General features: G+C 29.9%; 1 protein-coding gene across 7 annotated transcripts in view; it reads left to right on the forward strand.

Moving 5' to 3' along the window:
• Prestin (solute carrier family 26 member prestin) overlaps positions 1–13,365 on the forward strand; it is a 168,945-nt gene that overhangs the window by 129,234 nt on the left and 26,346 nt on the right. For all 7 annotated transcript variants that reach the window (XM_075362923.1, XM_075362918.1, XM_075362917.1 and 4 more), the window contains 4 exons: positions 977–1,081; positions 2,865–2,998; positions 8,098–8,260; positions 12,318–12,494. In XM_075362923.1, the coding sequence (XP_075219038.1) occupies positions 977–1,081; positions 2,865–2,998; positions 8,098–8,260; positions 12,318–12,494 (579 nt within the window). The remainder of the gene's footprint in view (positions 1–976; positions 1,082–2,864; positions 2,999–8,097; positions 8,261–12,317; positions 12,495–13,365) is intronic.

Consider the following 13,365-nt stretch of genomic DNA (forward strand, 5'->3'; position numbering starts at 1 on the left):
TATTAAGAACTAACTAATCTAGATATAAATTATTTAATGATATTTACAACTTTACAGTATGAGCAGGCATTTTCTGAATTAGTGTTTCTGAAACTAAATACAGAAACAGAATTTGAGTTGAAACAGACTTGAAACATAAGCTATGTTTATTCTTTCCTAATAACAATGTTGGTGCAGTATTGGCATCATACTAATGTTATTATGTTAGCATCATATCAATCATTAACTACGTTAGTTATGTAATTTACATGTAAACTTTTGTAATCTTATTATATTCCTTCTTATAACACATCGGGTTGGTCTAGTGGTGAACTCATCATCACAAATCAGCTGATTTCAAAGTCAAGAGTTTCAAAGTAAGGTTCAAATCCTAGTAAAGGCAGTTACTTTTATACAGATTTGAATACTAGATTGTGGATGCCGGTGTTCTTTAGTGGCTGGGTTTCAACTAATCCTAAATCTCAGGAATGATCGAACTAAGACTCTACAATATACTTCATTTGAATTCATATATTTCATCCTCATACATCCTCAGAAGTAATACCTTATGGTGGTTCCAGAGGCTAAACAGAAAAAAAAATTATATTTCTTCTTATAATGGGAATACAGCAAACTTAAGATAATTATTTATTGTGAAATATTTAAATATATCCAACTGGTCATCATAAAAAATGTTTTCTGACAGTGGGTCATAAGAAATTAGAGTTTGAATACTGCTGGTATACTCAGTTTAGTGAAGAAGACATTGGGAAACCACTTTACATCTCACTTTCCCTAGTAAGCCTGCTGTTACTCTTGATCTGGCTATGTCTCTTTTAAGTGACTGGTATCTGTTGTGTAAATTCCCTGCAAGCATTACAGTTACAGCACCTAGCATACATTGAAGTCATAACTCTCCCTTAGGAGCTAATTAATATTTTTCAGTGTTTAAGCTACTTTCAAGAAATGAATCATTAAAATTATTATTTTTTTTCAGGCTTATATAGGAATATTTAACAACCTGGACACCATAAGTATGAGTGCAACATTAATGTCAGCGATTACCATTATTATACTTGTCATTAATAATGAAATTCTGAAGGTAAATATAACTATTTATACTTAACAATTCTATGACTAAGTGCATATATGCCCATGTGTATGTAAGTTTTGTGTTTGTATGTTGTTAAACATTTTTTTGTTTTACTTTCTAGTATATTCTGATTGCCATTTGTATTTTCCTTTAATGCCATATTATCAGTCATGTAACAGAAAATGATGTTAATGATGGCAACTTAATTTTAATTCATATTTTATCAACATATATCATTTTTTATTTTTAGTCCTTTCATCATTAAGATAGGCTTCCTTCTTTTATTCATTCTAAGCTCTGTCTGACACACTTGTACAAGGTTTATAGAGAAGGTAAATATTCTTAAGTTGTAAAAAAATGCAGATCTTTTTTACATTTTTTAAAGAGTTATTTCTTCTCTCCAACCTTACTTAAATAATTCTTCTACATAGTTTCACAGTTAGTGACTTTCATTAATAGCAACAATTTTTTGTTTTTTATTCTCTTATCATAAAATGAAGCTGTCTATGAAATAATTGATCTGCACAGCTCTCTTTAAGTCATAATTATCATTATCAAAATACTAGCTAGAAAGAAACCTCTTTAGTTGCAGGTACAAAATAAAATCACTCAGTGCTATGTTTGTGCTGTACGGGGGCTAATCCAGTTTGTCCAAGTTAAATTATAAGATGAGTTGTTGAATTTGAGCAACAGTATACAAACAAGCATTGCCATGAAAAAACACACTGCCATGGTTAAGTACACTGTGTCTTTTATTTTGAATCAGTTTCATTGAAAAGACTCCTTAAGATTTCAGAGAAAAAAGACAAGGAATGAAATTGCAACTAATCTCTTCTTGCAAGGTTTTGCAGTGACTCAATGAATATCATTACTAACTAATTATAAACAGACACCCACTAAGCATGGTATCATTCTCATTTTTTTTCATTAAAAAGTGGTTTCCAATTCTTATGTTTAATAAACAGATAACAATCTATGATTCACAGTTAGCCTGGAGCTGACTTCAAAATTTTAAGACACAAAACACGATGCAAATATGATTTATTTTTCTTGTAATGTGTCAAAAATGCTTTAAGAAGAGAGAAACCTGTACTGTTCTTTGAAATGTTGTTCTGCAGTCACCTGCAGACTGCTGAGATGTTCAGAAAAGATATTTACTTTCTGATTACACCTTATCAGTACACACACACGTGTGCATGCACGCATGCATGCATGCCTACATGCAAACATGAATAATAAATAATATGTATAATCCATAATAATTTAATCCACTTTCTTTTTCATTAAATCTTTGAAGAGTAACTAATTTCACTCTTTAGAATAAGTTCATCAAATGAAAACTATTTAAAAACTGGTTTCTAATGAGTACCTTCATTATATGATATTTTTAAATTTTATATTGTTTAGAAACATCATTATCTTTTTCTATCTTTATCATCCCAGCTAGTTCTGTGTTCTAGGTGTTCCTTAAAGTATAAAGTATGAAACCCATTTTTAATATATTTCTTTCTGTAGCTATTTATAAAAGGTTAAAAACTACAGAATTTGATGGCATAAAAAACTTATCAGTTTACTTAAATTAAACAAAAACATCAAAATATAACATCTATCTACTTATCATAAACTAGTGAATTCTGCTGTTGACAAGTCATAAGTTTTTCACTTTATTTCTTAAAAGCAGTTTAAGAGATACAAATCATTTATAAATAGTATAATAGGAAATAAAAATTAAGAATACTATACTTTACGTTGATTGCACTCAATAGTTGTGTTAATTTAATGTTTTCTACAGCCAAGACTAAGCAACATTTCTGTTATACCAATTCCAATAGAACTGATTGCAGTCCTAACTGGTACATTATTATCACGTTACTTAGATATATCTGAACTCTACGGTCTGACTACTGTTGGCCCTATAGCTGTGGGGTAAGTGTACATTAGTGGAATTATATTATTATAATTTTTATTTTACATTAAAATTCTGTTAAGTATAAGTATTTAGATCAGTTTTATACAATATGCCATATAACTTTTATTAAACCTGCTATCAATATGATATAGAAAAAAGTTATAGACTGTACTTTCAAGGGATGGAATTATATTTCAGCAATAGAAAAACCTTAAACAAAAATTAAAATATTTCCTAAACTATGTCTGCAACTGAAAAAAGGATAACTACACATCTGGAGTTGCACCCAACAGTCTTGATCACCTATAAATTCTTTGTAATATTCATCACTTTTTATATAAATCATCATTTATTACACAGGTCAACAAACAAAATTTTGGAACTGAGAAAAAAGTAGGTGAATTAGAATGTATTTTTTATGCTGAATCGTAAAATGAAATCAGTTTTTCTTCATCACCCTCTGATTTTTAGTTATGACCCTTTAAAATATTGAGAAACTTCTTAAATAATAGAATACAAAAATAATAATAATTGCAAGTAAAATTTCTACCTTTATTTTGCAGACATTTACGTTTATTTTAATTTCTTTTTTCTTATTTTCCTTTTGTGTTCAGTGAAATCTTCTCTTTTTATCATCAAGCAGTAATCACTCATCATAGATTCATTCCATCTGCCTTGATAATGTTGTTCTATCTGCAATATATCTTGGTGGAACCTTTCTTCTTGTTCATCACTGATGTCACCCAAGTTTAAAGGGAAAAAGTCCAAATAAGAATGTAAAAAATGAATTTTCTATGACATTCTGCAGCCTAAAGTTTTATATTTTATTAAGGGTTCATTTATAAGCTGATCATGGTTTTCAGCACGTTTGTTTCCAAGAAAACCAGTAACATCTTTGAATGACTTCCATGCTGCTAGTTCTTTACGATTCAGTTTGCTATCAAATATATTTTCACAAATTAATTTTCTTATTTGTGGCCCGATGAATATTCTCTCTTTTAATTTGGCGTCACTTAATTGTGAAAAAACTCAGCTAAATATTTAAAGCCATCTCCATCTTTATCTAATGCTATTACAGAATTCTTCACCAGACCTAGTTTTACGTGTAGAGGTGGTAAAATAATACGATCTGCTACAAGGAGAACATTTGAATGACAATATTTTCCTTTCCTAGAGTAAACTGATTTCTTTTTGGCCAGTCTTTAACTGTGTAGTTTTTATTTGTAGCCCAACTATCCCACAAACACAAGAAACACATATATTTTGTAAAGCCACTCTGGAGACTGAGAAGAAGCCCTATCACTTTCAGGTCAGCAATGATTCGCCATGAGTGTTCATCATACTCAATAGCTTTTAAAATTTTTCTCATACTTTCATATGTTTCTTTCATTCCTACAGCATTTGCTACCAGTATAGAAGAAAGCTTATTAGAGTTATACAACAACACTGCCTTTAAGCTTCTTTTTATGAGTCTATAAATAAACGCTGATCATGAATAACATATTCAATGTGCAGTTCAGACATTAGCCTCCTAACATCATTGCAGGAACAAATTAAACCATCTCTTCTAAAGTATTTAAGTAAATTTTCATTTTGATATCTATATACTGAAATTTTAGTAAGAATGGGATTTATTAAATCCGATTCTTTAAGACGTGAACCTAGGTGTACTGCATATTGTTTCAATAAATACAAGTCACGAATTAGGTCGCTCAGTTCTGCTTGTGGTGACGAGGTGAGGTTTAGTATTTGATTCTTCTGGAATGTAATTAATATCTATTGAAGTTTAGGATTCATCAGTTGAACCTTCTGGGGAATCAGAAATTTCTTTCCAAGAATTTGAACAATCGGAATCAATAAATCAACACCATGAAGTACTGGTTTCATAGCTGAATGAACATTTTCATGGTAAATTCTCCGCAAACATAACAAAAAATATTTAGAGAATTTTTACAAGCCTATTTTTTATTCATTGTAAAATTCAAAATGTTTTAATGAATGAAAGTAAACTGAAATATTACAGAAATACTTACTTAATTATAAAAATACTTAATTACTAAAATCACCTCATAAAACTTTTTTCACTATAGAGTGTAATAAAACACAGCATGAAACACGCATGTGCGCACACACACAAAACTTAACAAATCTTGATGTTCAATAAAATAATACCAAAAGTTGTTCTGGCATAAAAAGTTTTCATTAAATTTATGCCATCAGTCAATCTTACTGAAACAATATTTATAATATGTTTTTGATAATTCTACTACCTCAACTAAAGAACACAGCAAGCCATACCAAGAGCTGAACTCATACTGAAGAAAATTTTATCACATTGAATTACTCATTACTTGACTCACTGACATGTCTGTACATGTCTGGCTTGACACGACATCATTGTCAATGACATTATTCTATTGTTATGTGTCAAATATAGGTGTACATCATGCATCACAATATAAATCAAATGTGAATAAGCAAACAAACAGATGTACTAACTTATTTGTGTTGTTTGTTCCACGAATGATGAAACAAATAAATTTAAGGGGTTATAACTTAAGAAGGTTACATGATGGATTGTTTTGGAATATATATTCAGATTCACCATATAAAATACTATGTAGAACCCCTATTCCCTTTTCAGTTCCAAATTTTATGTTAACCAGTGTTATTGATTGTATTAGAATGTCTATCCTAACTCAAAGAATAAAGATTGTTTTAAAGCATCGCACTGAATAAATTTTTAAGCATCATCTCAATTCATGCACCAGTGTGGCTCTTAATGATACAAACACTTACTAACACAAAAACTCACTTAAATGTGTGTTTATTTACTCTAGTTCATAATCTTTCAAGCTGAGCAATATAATAGACTTAGAACTGTTCCCCATGGAAAAAAATATTGTTGTTGACATGTGTAACTACTATTATGTAAGTTTTGTTAGTATTTTTCACAAAATGCATCTACTATTCTTAATTTCAGTGCTCTATAGCAGTCAGTTCATAGAGTGTCACTATGACTGTTAGCATTTTACTTTACTTCACACATTTCAGTTTCCAGGATGTTACTCCCTGAGATGTTTCAAATATTGCTCAACTATCTGTTTTAAAGGCTAAGTAAAACATTATTAAAACTATTATTAAATTGCAGTTGACTAAAATGACTTAAATTTGTTTCATTAGTTGAACAGATATTACAAAAATCTAATAAAAACACTTCTACAGATTAGTCCGTAGTATATGCATCTATTCTCATTAAATAAAGTAAAATGTACATTTATTTATCTATGTTTGCTTGTATCTCAAAATCTATCTAAATAATCAAATTGGTCTGATCTAAATTCCTTTACCACTATTTCCTTGAATTTAAGTAAAGATGCTAGCACAAACTTTCTTCTGTTTATGGCATCTTTTATCAAAGATCGATGATCTTCCTGGCAGTTAGAACTTTACTGACTGCGGTTTTAAACAACTCTATACATTTAGAACAAAACTCCTGAGCCATCATATTTTTCTCCCCTGTATACTTAATGTTCAGTTTTTCATGAGTAATTAACTGCAGTATTTTATATTTTCGCCCTCAATGTACATCCTAAATATTCAAGCTTTTATTTTTTCACATTCTTCATAATTTCCAATTCTTTGTGCTCACTTTAACCATCCAGCTATTTTATAGATAATTCCAAATTGAATTAACAGTATGGATTAAATTACAAGCATGTCATATTTTACAATATAGTTTATCCTGTAGCAAAACCTTTAATCCTTGACATCATATTCTTTAAAGATTGATGCATGTTTCCCATGAATAAAATTCAGAACACAATCCAAATTTTCTTCTGGCTTTTCATTTACAAAAATCAGTTTTTATTATTTTGTTGATGTCAGTAGAAGCACTTCCAAAAATAATTTGATTTATGTATGAGATGAATTACATGTTATACTGAATGTTTTAAGCTACGTTTATATTAAACTACCTAAGTTCTGCAGTAAGTCTCTTCACCAGCTTTTCAGGAGATAAAATATAAGTTTCCATTTAAGTGAAAGTTTCAAGGATTTATTTAGTCAAGAAGAATTAAAATTCTAGTAATTTGTATAGATATATTAATTAAAATTTCTCCTGCTAAGTAAAAGCAGTTCCATCACTCACAATATTCACAGTGTCAGAAAGAGAGTATTTTAATTAGAGCCTCTTGGAGGCACTGGTAAAACTTTTTTGATTATTCTACTTCTCGCATATGTTCGATCGACAGGTAACCTGACTCTCAATGTAGCATCACCAGGAGTCACTGTGACACTTCTCACTAGTGGCAGGACTGCTCATTCAACTTTTAAATTGCTGTTAAATGTATCATGTGACAAAAGTCCACTATGTGGACTTTTGTCCTTTTGGTTCTTTTAGTAAAATTTTCCAAGAAACAAAACTTATTGTATGGGATGAACACACAATAATTCATCAAGCTCATGTTGGATTAGCCTTATCCTCAGAGACCTTAGGTCATGTGTTAAGTTGATGGGAGACATAACTTTTGTCTTTGCTGGAGATTTTCAGCCAGAATTTGCCAGTGCAGTTCCAAAGCTGCAATGGGGGATGCTAGTTATTATATCTTGCCACAAATGAGAATACTGATTACTTACTTTATACTATCTGGCTCATTCTTTCTTATTGCTGGGCATGTGTAAAGTATATGAGACACAAGACACACCAATCACACTTCTTTTTTCTGAAAGCAATAATTTTTACTGTACACCTAATCTCTGTGCTGAAAAAACTAAATGTTATTTGTTGAATATGACTGCATTCCAACAAACTTTGTATGCTGATATCTGACCATATATTCAACTAAATGAAGAATGTAGCATCTTAGTTAGTTACTACTGACTACTGAGATGGCTATGCTGTTTTTGGGTGGAACAAATGTCTTGTAAGGTCATTTGAATTTGATTATGATACCTAAAAGGCAGACAAATTAAAAATATTTCTCAACATTTTAATTTGAAAATTTATCAAAATAAGATTATAGTAAAGTAAGTTAAACTGAACAACAAATGTGATTAAAAGCAACAAAAAATTTAATTAAATTATTTAATGAGATTATTTTTTTCTTTTTCTCAGGCTACCAGAAGCACATATACCTAGATTTTCATTGCTTTCATCTGTAGCTATAGACAGTTTTGTAATAGCAATTATTGCTTATATAATATCTATATCAATGGCTTTAATATTTTCTCAAAAGCTGCAATATGAACTCGACCCAAATCAAGAGCTTCTAGCACAGGTAAAATAAGTTTACTTTTGTTCTTTATTTAAATTATTGTGATTTTTTTATTGTTATTATTAGCTCGTAAATTACTGAACTTTTAAAGTTGTTTATCATTAAATTGAACATATTACGTGTAACCAGAATTTTTGCTATCAATCGGCGTACACTCAAAGCAACTTATGAAACTACTTTCAAAAATATTTTTGTACATTTCTGTTTCATATAATAATTTGGTTGTTCATTCTGCACCTAAGATTATGAAAAACCAAAATTTCAGTTGTTTCTCAAAAGCTACACAGCAGTTTTCATGTAACAAAAATGTAAAAGTTTGGATTTAGCTTTGGTCATTGAATCTGTAAAGGATATGGGTACTAGAATCCCCAAATATTGGGGTTAACTCTCATTATTGGTTATTGACCACTTCCTTCAGTTATGTTGACCATGTAATAAGTGGCAGAGAGCTCTGTATTTAGTTTTACCCACATATTTTTTATTTAAATAAAAATTTTAATTGAATACTTCATTCAATAAATATTCACTAATTAAAAGAAATGTTTTTACTAGTACATAACACCAATAATCATAATTTTTGTTTCCTAACGTGCGATAGATGATTTTAATCTGTTTTTTTATGATGAAAACGAATATGAACTCCGAATATTTCTATTGCCCACCATTTTTGAAAAATTGTTCAATTTTAATTAAAGGATTTTTTTCATTTTTCAATATACAGTTAGCATTTTAAGCTCCTATATTGTATTTTGTTAATTCATTTTTTATTGTTTAACTTTGTTAACATAATATGTAAGCTATAAATAAACAATACTAGACAAAGAATTAAATCATATCATAGTCACATATTATGACATCATATCTAATACTGAAGAGTGAGCCTTCATGGACAAGATTAATCATGTCTGTGCAGGTCAAAACATGTAGCTGAAAACACAGCTGTTTTGTTTGTATTACACACTAGATTTAGGAATGAATTAATTTTGTTCAATCTTATTGTTGTCTTAAGTTTAACAGTGCAGTATCATAATGCCTCGAAATTGTGTAAATGATGTGGATGCCTTTTGTTATGTATGTGGTGAGTTTACCATAAAATCAAATAAAAAAGTATTACACCTTTAATTAAAAAAGCATATCATATGTACTTTCAGTGTAAAATTGGTGATCAGGATAAGACGTGGGCTCCTCATACAGTATGCACTAATTTTTCTGGATACTTAAGAGAATGACTGAAAGGTACACAGAAGGTTTTGCCATTTGATGTACCTATGGTTTGGCGTGAACCAATGGATCATGTAACCGATTGTTACTTTTGTTTAACAAGTATGTCTGGAATTTCTAAAAAATCTAAACATACTGTAAAATATCCTTCATTGCAATCTGCAATCAGGCCTGTATCTCACAGTGAAACTATTCCAGTTCCTGAGCCACCTGTGAATGTATGTTTCAAAAGCAGCGATGAAGAATCAAACAGTACTGAAGAAGACAACAATGATTTTGATTTTGAATTATCTTCTGATAAGCCACATCTTATATCACAAGATGAATTAAATGACTTGGTTAGGGATTTAAATTTATCAAAAAATCAAGCTGAACTGTTAGGATCAAGACTGCAAGGATGGAATTTACTTCAAAACAATACAAAAATTTCGGACTTTCGAAGCCGATGAAAAGAACTTTCTACTACTTTATTGATGAAAAAATTTGGTTTATTACACAAATACTGATGAGCTTACGTTGCAGTTAGGACAAGTTCATAAACCTGAGGACTGGCACCTTTTCATAGATTCGTACAAGTATAATTTTATAAGTGGTTCTACTACACAACGGTAACAAATATCCTTCAAAACCAATTGCGTATGATATTAATTTAAGACATACGATGTGATGAAAGACATTCTTGAAAAAATAAATTATAAAAAACATAGCTGAAACAAACATAAGTGGTGATTAGAAAGTTATTACAATTTTGTTAAGCATGCAGTTAGGCTATACTAAGTACATGTGTTTTTTTTTTTGCAAATGGGACAGCCGAGTTAAGGATAAACATTATGTTATCAAAGAGTGGAAGAAACGAGACAAGTTAACTCCAAATGGGAAAAATATTATTCATGAGCCCTTAGTTGAACCCAAAAAAATATTTTTACCCCCTCTCCATATCAAGCTAGGCTAATGAAAAATTCTGTAAAAGCAATGAAGAAGGATAGTCCCAAATTTTTGTACATCAGGTAGAAATTTCCGACTGTAAGTGAAGGAAAAATTAAAGAAGGAATATTTGTTGGTCCTCAAATAAGAGTTGGTCAAAGATGATGTATTTAACTCAATGTTAAATAATGTAGAAAGTGCAGCATGGGCTTCATTTAAAGATGTTTGCAAAACTTTTCTCTGCAAACAAAAATCCAACAATTACCACAATATTGTTAATCAACTTCTTACTTCATTCAAAGCTATGGGATGTAAAATGTGTTTGAAAATACATTTCCTCCACTCACATCTGGATTTTTTCCCGGACAACCTCAGAGATGTAAGTGACGAACAAGATGAACGTTTCTGCCTAGACATTTCGGTGATGGAAAGCTGCTATAAAGGAAAATGGAATACTAGAATACTAACATGCTAGCCGATTACTGTTGGACATAAATTCAGGATGTGCCTGAGGCTATTTAAAAAAGAAAAGCATCAGCGAAATCATTCTAACACAAGTATGGCCATGCAAAATTATAAATTTTACAGATTTTAACTATATTTTCCCTTCATTTTTTTTTAAGCATAATTTATTTAAAACTTAGGGTGATAGAAAAATTGTATTTACAGATTTGTAATGTATGCAAAAAGCAATTCAAGAAATGGTATCACACTTAGAAACATTAAAAAAAGGTTTTTGTCTATCAGTGTAATTTAATGGACAGTTGTGTGTCACAACTGTACACAATTTTATGGACAATCAAAACAACAGAAACATTCAAAATGCTGGTCTGAAAAAGACTACATGCACATTGCATTGTTTAATTCAATCTACACTTTATCAATAGAAACGTAATAACTCAAACACGTTCAGATTATTTTCTGTTAAATGTAGTATTTATGATTAATAAAATATCTGTATTAATATCTTTTCACTTTTTTCCTCATTCTAGTTGTCTTTTTCATTACAGTACATTTATTGTCATACAGAGGATGTATAATTTGTGTTGAATTTTATATACAAATTCTATTATTTTCAGTAAGTCTGGATTCTTGTTTTTAGAAATCATAAACTATTATCTGTACTATACCCTAGGCTGTAGCAACTAGGTTGATATTTTATGATCACTCATGAGAAACACGAATATGCAGCCAAGAGTTTGTATTAAGGAGTGTAATACACCAAGTGCAATACTTCATGTTTTACCGAAGATTCCAGCATTCTTTACACAACTATGACTTAAAATTCTGTTAATCTCAAATCAGTCCCAGAGATCTTTTTTCAAAAACAAGCTACACTCCAGTTGTATTCATTTTAAAATTGTAAAAAGTGGAAAATAGGAAAATTAAAAATACATTTTTTATCAAAGGTTACCATAGCAGCAGAATAACTTTAATAGATATTTAACTATTTATGCATAGGAAGTGTAAGTTTTGTAACTACAGTTGGTTGATGCACAGTAGTTCAATTTACTTACCTCTGGTTATTGGTGAGCAGGTAAAGTGAGAGTACATAGGATGGAAGAGTGGAGTATGAGACAAGCGTCTGTTTTCTGCAGAAAGACACATGTACACACATATTAAGGTGAGCACACATGTGTGTTTTTTTCTCCACTCTGACACTGTAACAGTATTGTTCCTTCACCCATTATTCCCATTGTTCCTTAACTTCCAAGCTGTACAAAAACCATGATAACAAAACTTAAACTTACTGTACTGTTCCCTCCTTAATCAGTTTTAATTTAATGCATTCTTGTATTCATCCATATGCGTCCTTGTTTTCTTCTTTTAGGATCCTTCCTAAAATAAATTCACTACTTTTTTTTTAATAAAATAATTATATTTTTCTATTAACAATTAAATTTTATTTTTTCAGGGAACAGGGAATTTAGTTGGATCATTTTTTTCATGCTTACCATTTTCAGCATCTTTATCAAGAAGTGTTATTCAAGAAACTGCTGGTGGACAAACACAGCTTGCAAGTGTATTCTCATCTGGAATTATTCTTGTTGTACTATTATGGATAGCTCCATTTTTTGAACCTTTACCGCGGGTAAATACAGCTTTGTTATAGCATTAAAGTATCATTTCTTTTTGTAGTTAATTTATATTTTTATTACCATATATATTACATTTGATCTTATGTAAATAGAGCGGAACACCAATTACCAGGACTGACCTTTGCAAGGCCAAATCCAGATAAATGGAAAATTAAAGGTTTATCATACATACTGGACATATAATTTTAATGTTTAATGTGTATCACACTAAATAAAATAATGAAAATATAAAAAATTAAATGTATTTTAGCAAAATTATAGTAATATTTCTGAACTCGAAATGCAAAAATGTCTACTTTTATACAAATTGCAAAAATGTCAGTTATAAACCCATTAAAAACAAAGATCTATAAAAATGTATTTCCTGTTGAAACAAAGCTTTATTTGAATAATATTTCGATTTTTCAAAGTATATTCATTTTTTTTTTAAATTGCCTAGTGGGGGTGTAAGCAGTCTGGATATTAGTACATCTGGAAAATCGGCACCCCTCTATTGAATAATGTATGTACTGATAGTTTTTTAAAATATTAAAATCTCCAACATAAAAAATAACTTATGCAACAATTATGTATCCTATTTTTTAGGGAATTACAGATGTCTATAGCAGGTATCTGTATCAGTATTTTCTTCTTCAACAGAACGAATGCCTGCCAGTACTTAAATGTGTGTAATTTTGTATAAGTGAATGCGGATCATTAAGATGAATGGAAAACAATAAATACTCATAAAAATTTCATATTGACACTTTAAAGCAGTAAATTTTTGTCAGAAGTTCTTTAACTGTCAGAGAAAAATCTGGGTTTTAAATTTAAATAATTTTTTTAAGATCATTAAATCTCTAATTTTCTCTCATCTTGCCAATC

Source organism: Lycorma delicatula, chromosome 4, assembly GCF_047948215.1.
Source record: "Lycorma delicatula isolate Av1 chromosome 4, ASM4794821v1, whole genome shotgun sequence".
Taxonomy (NCBI): domain Eukaryota; kingdom Metazoa; phylum Arthropoda; class Insecta; order Hemiptera; family Fulgoridae; genus Lycorma; species Lycorma delicatula.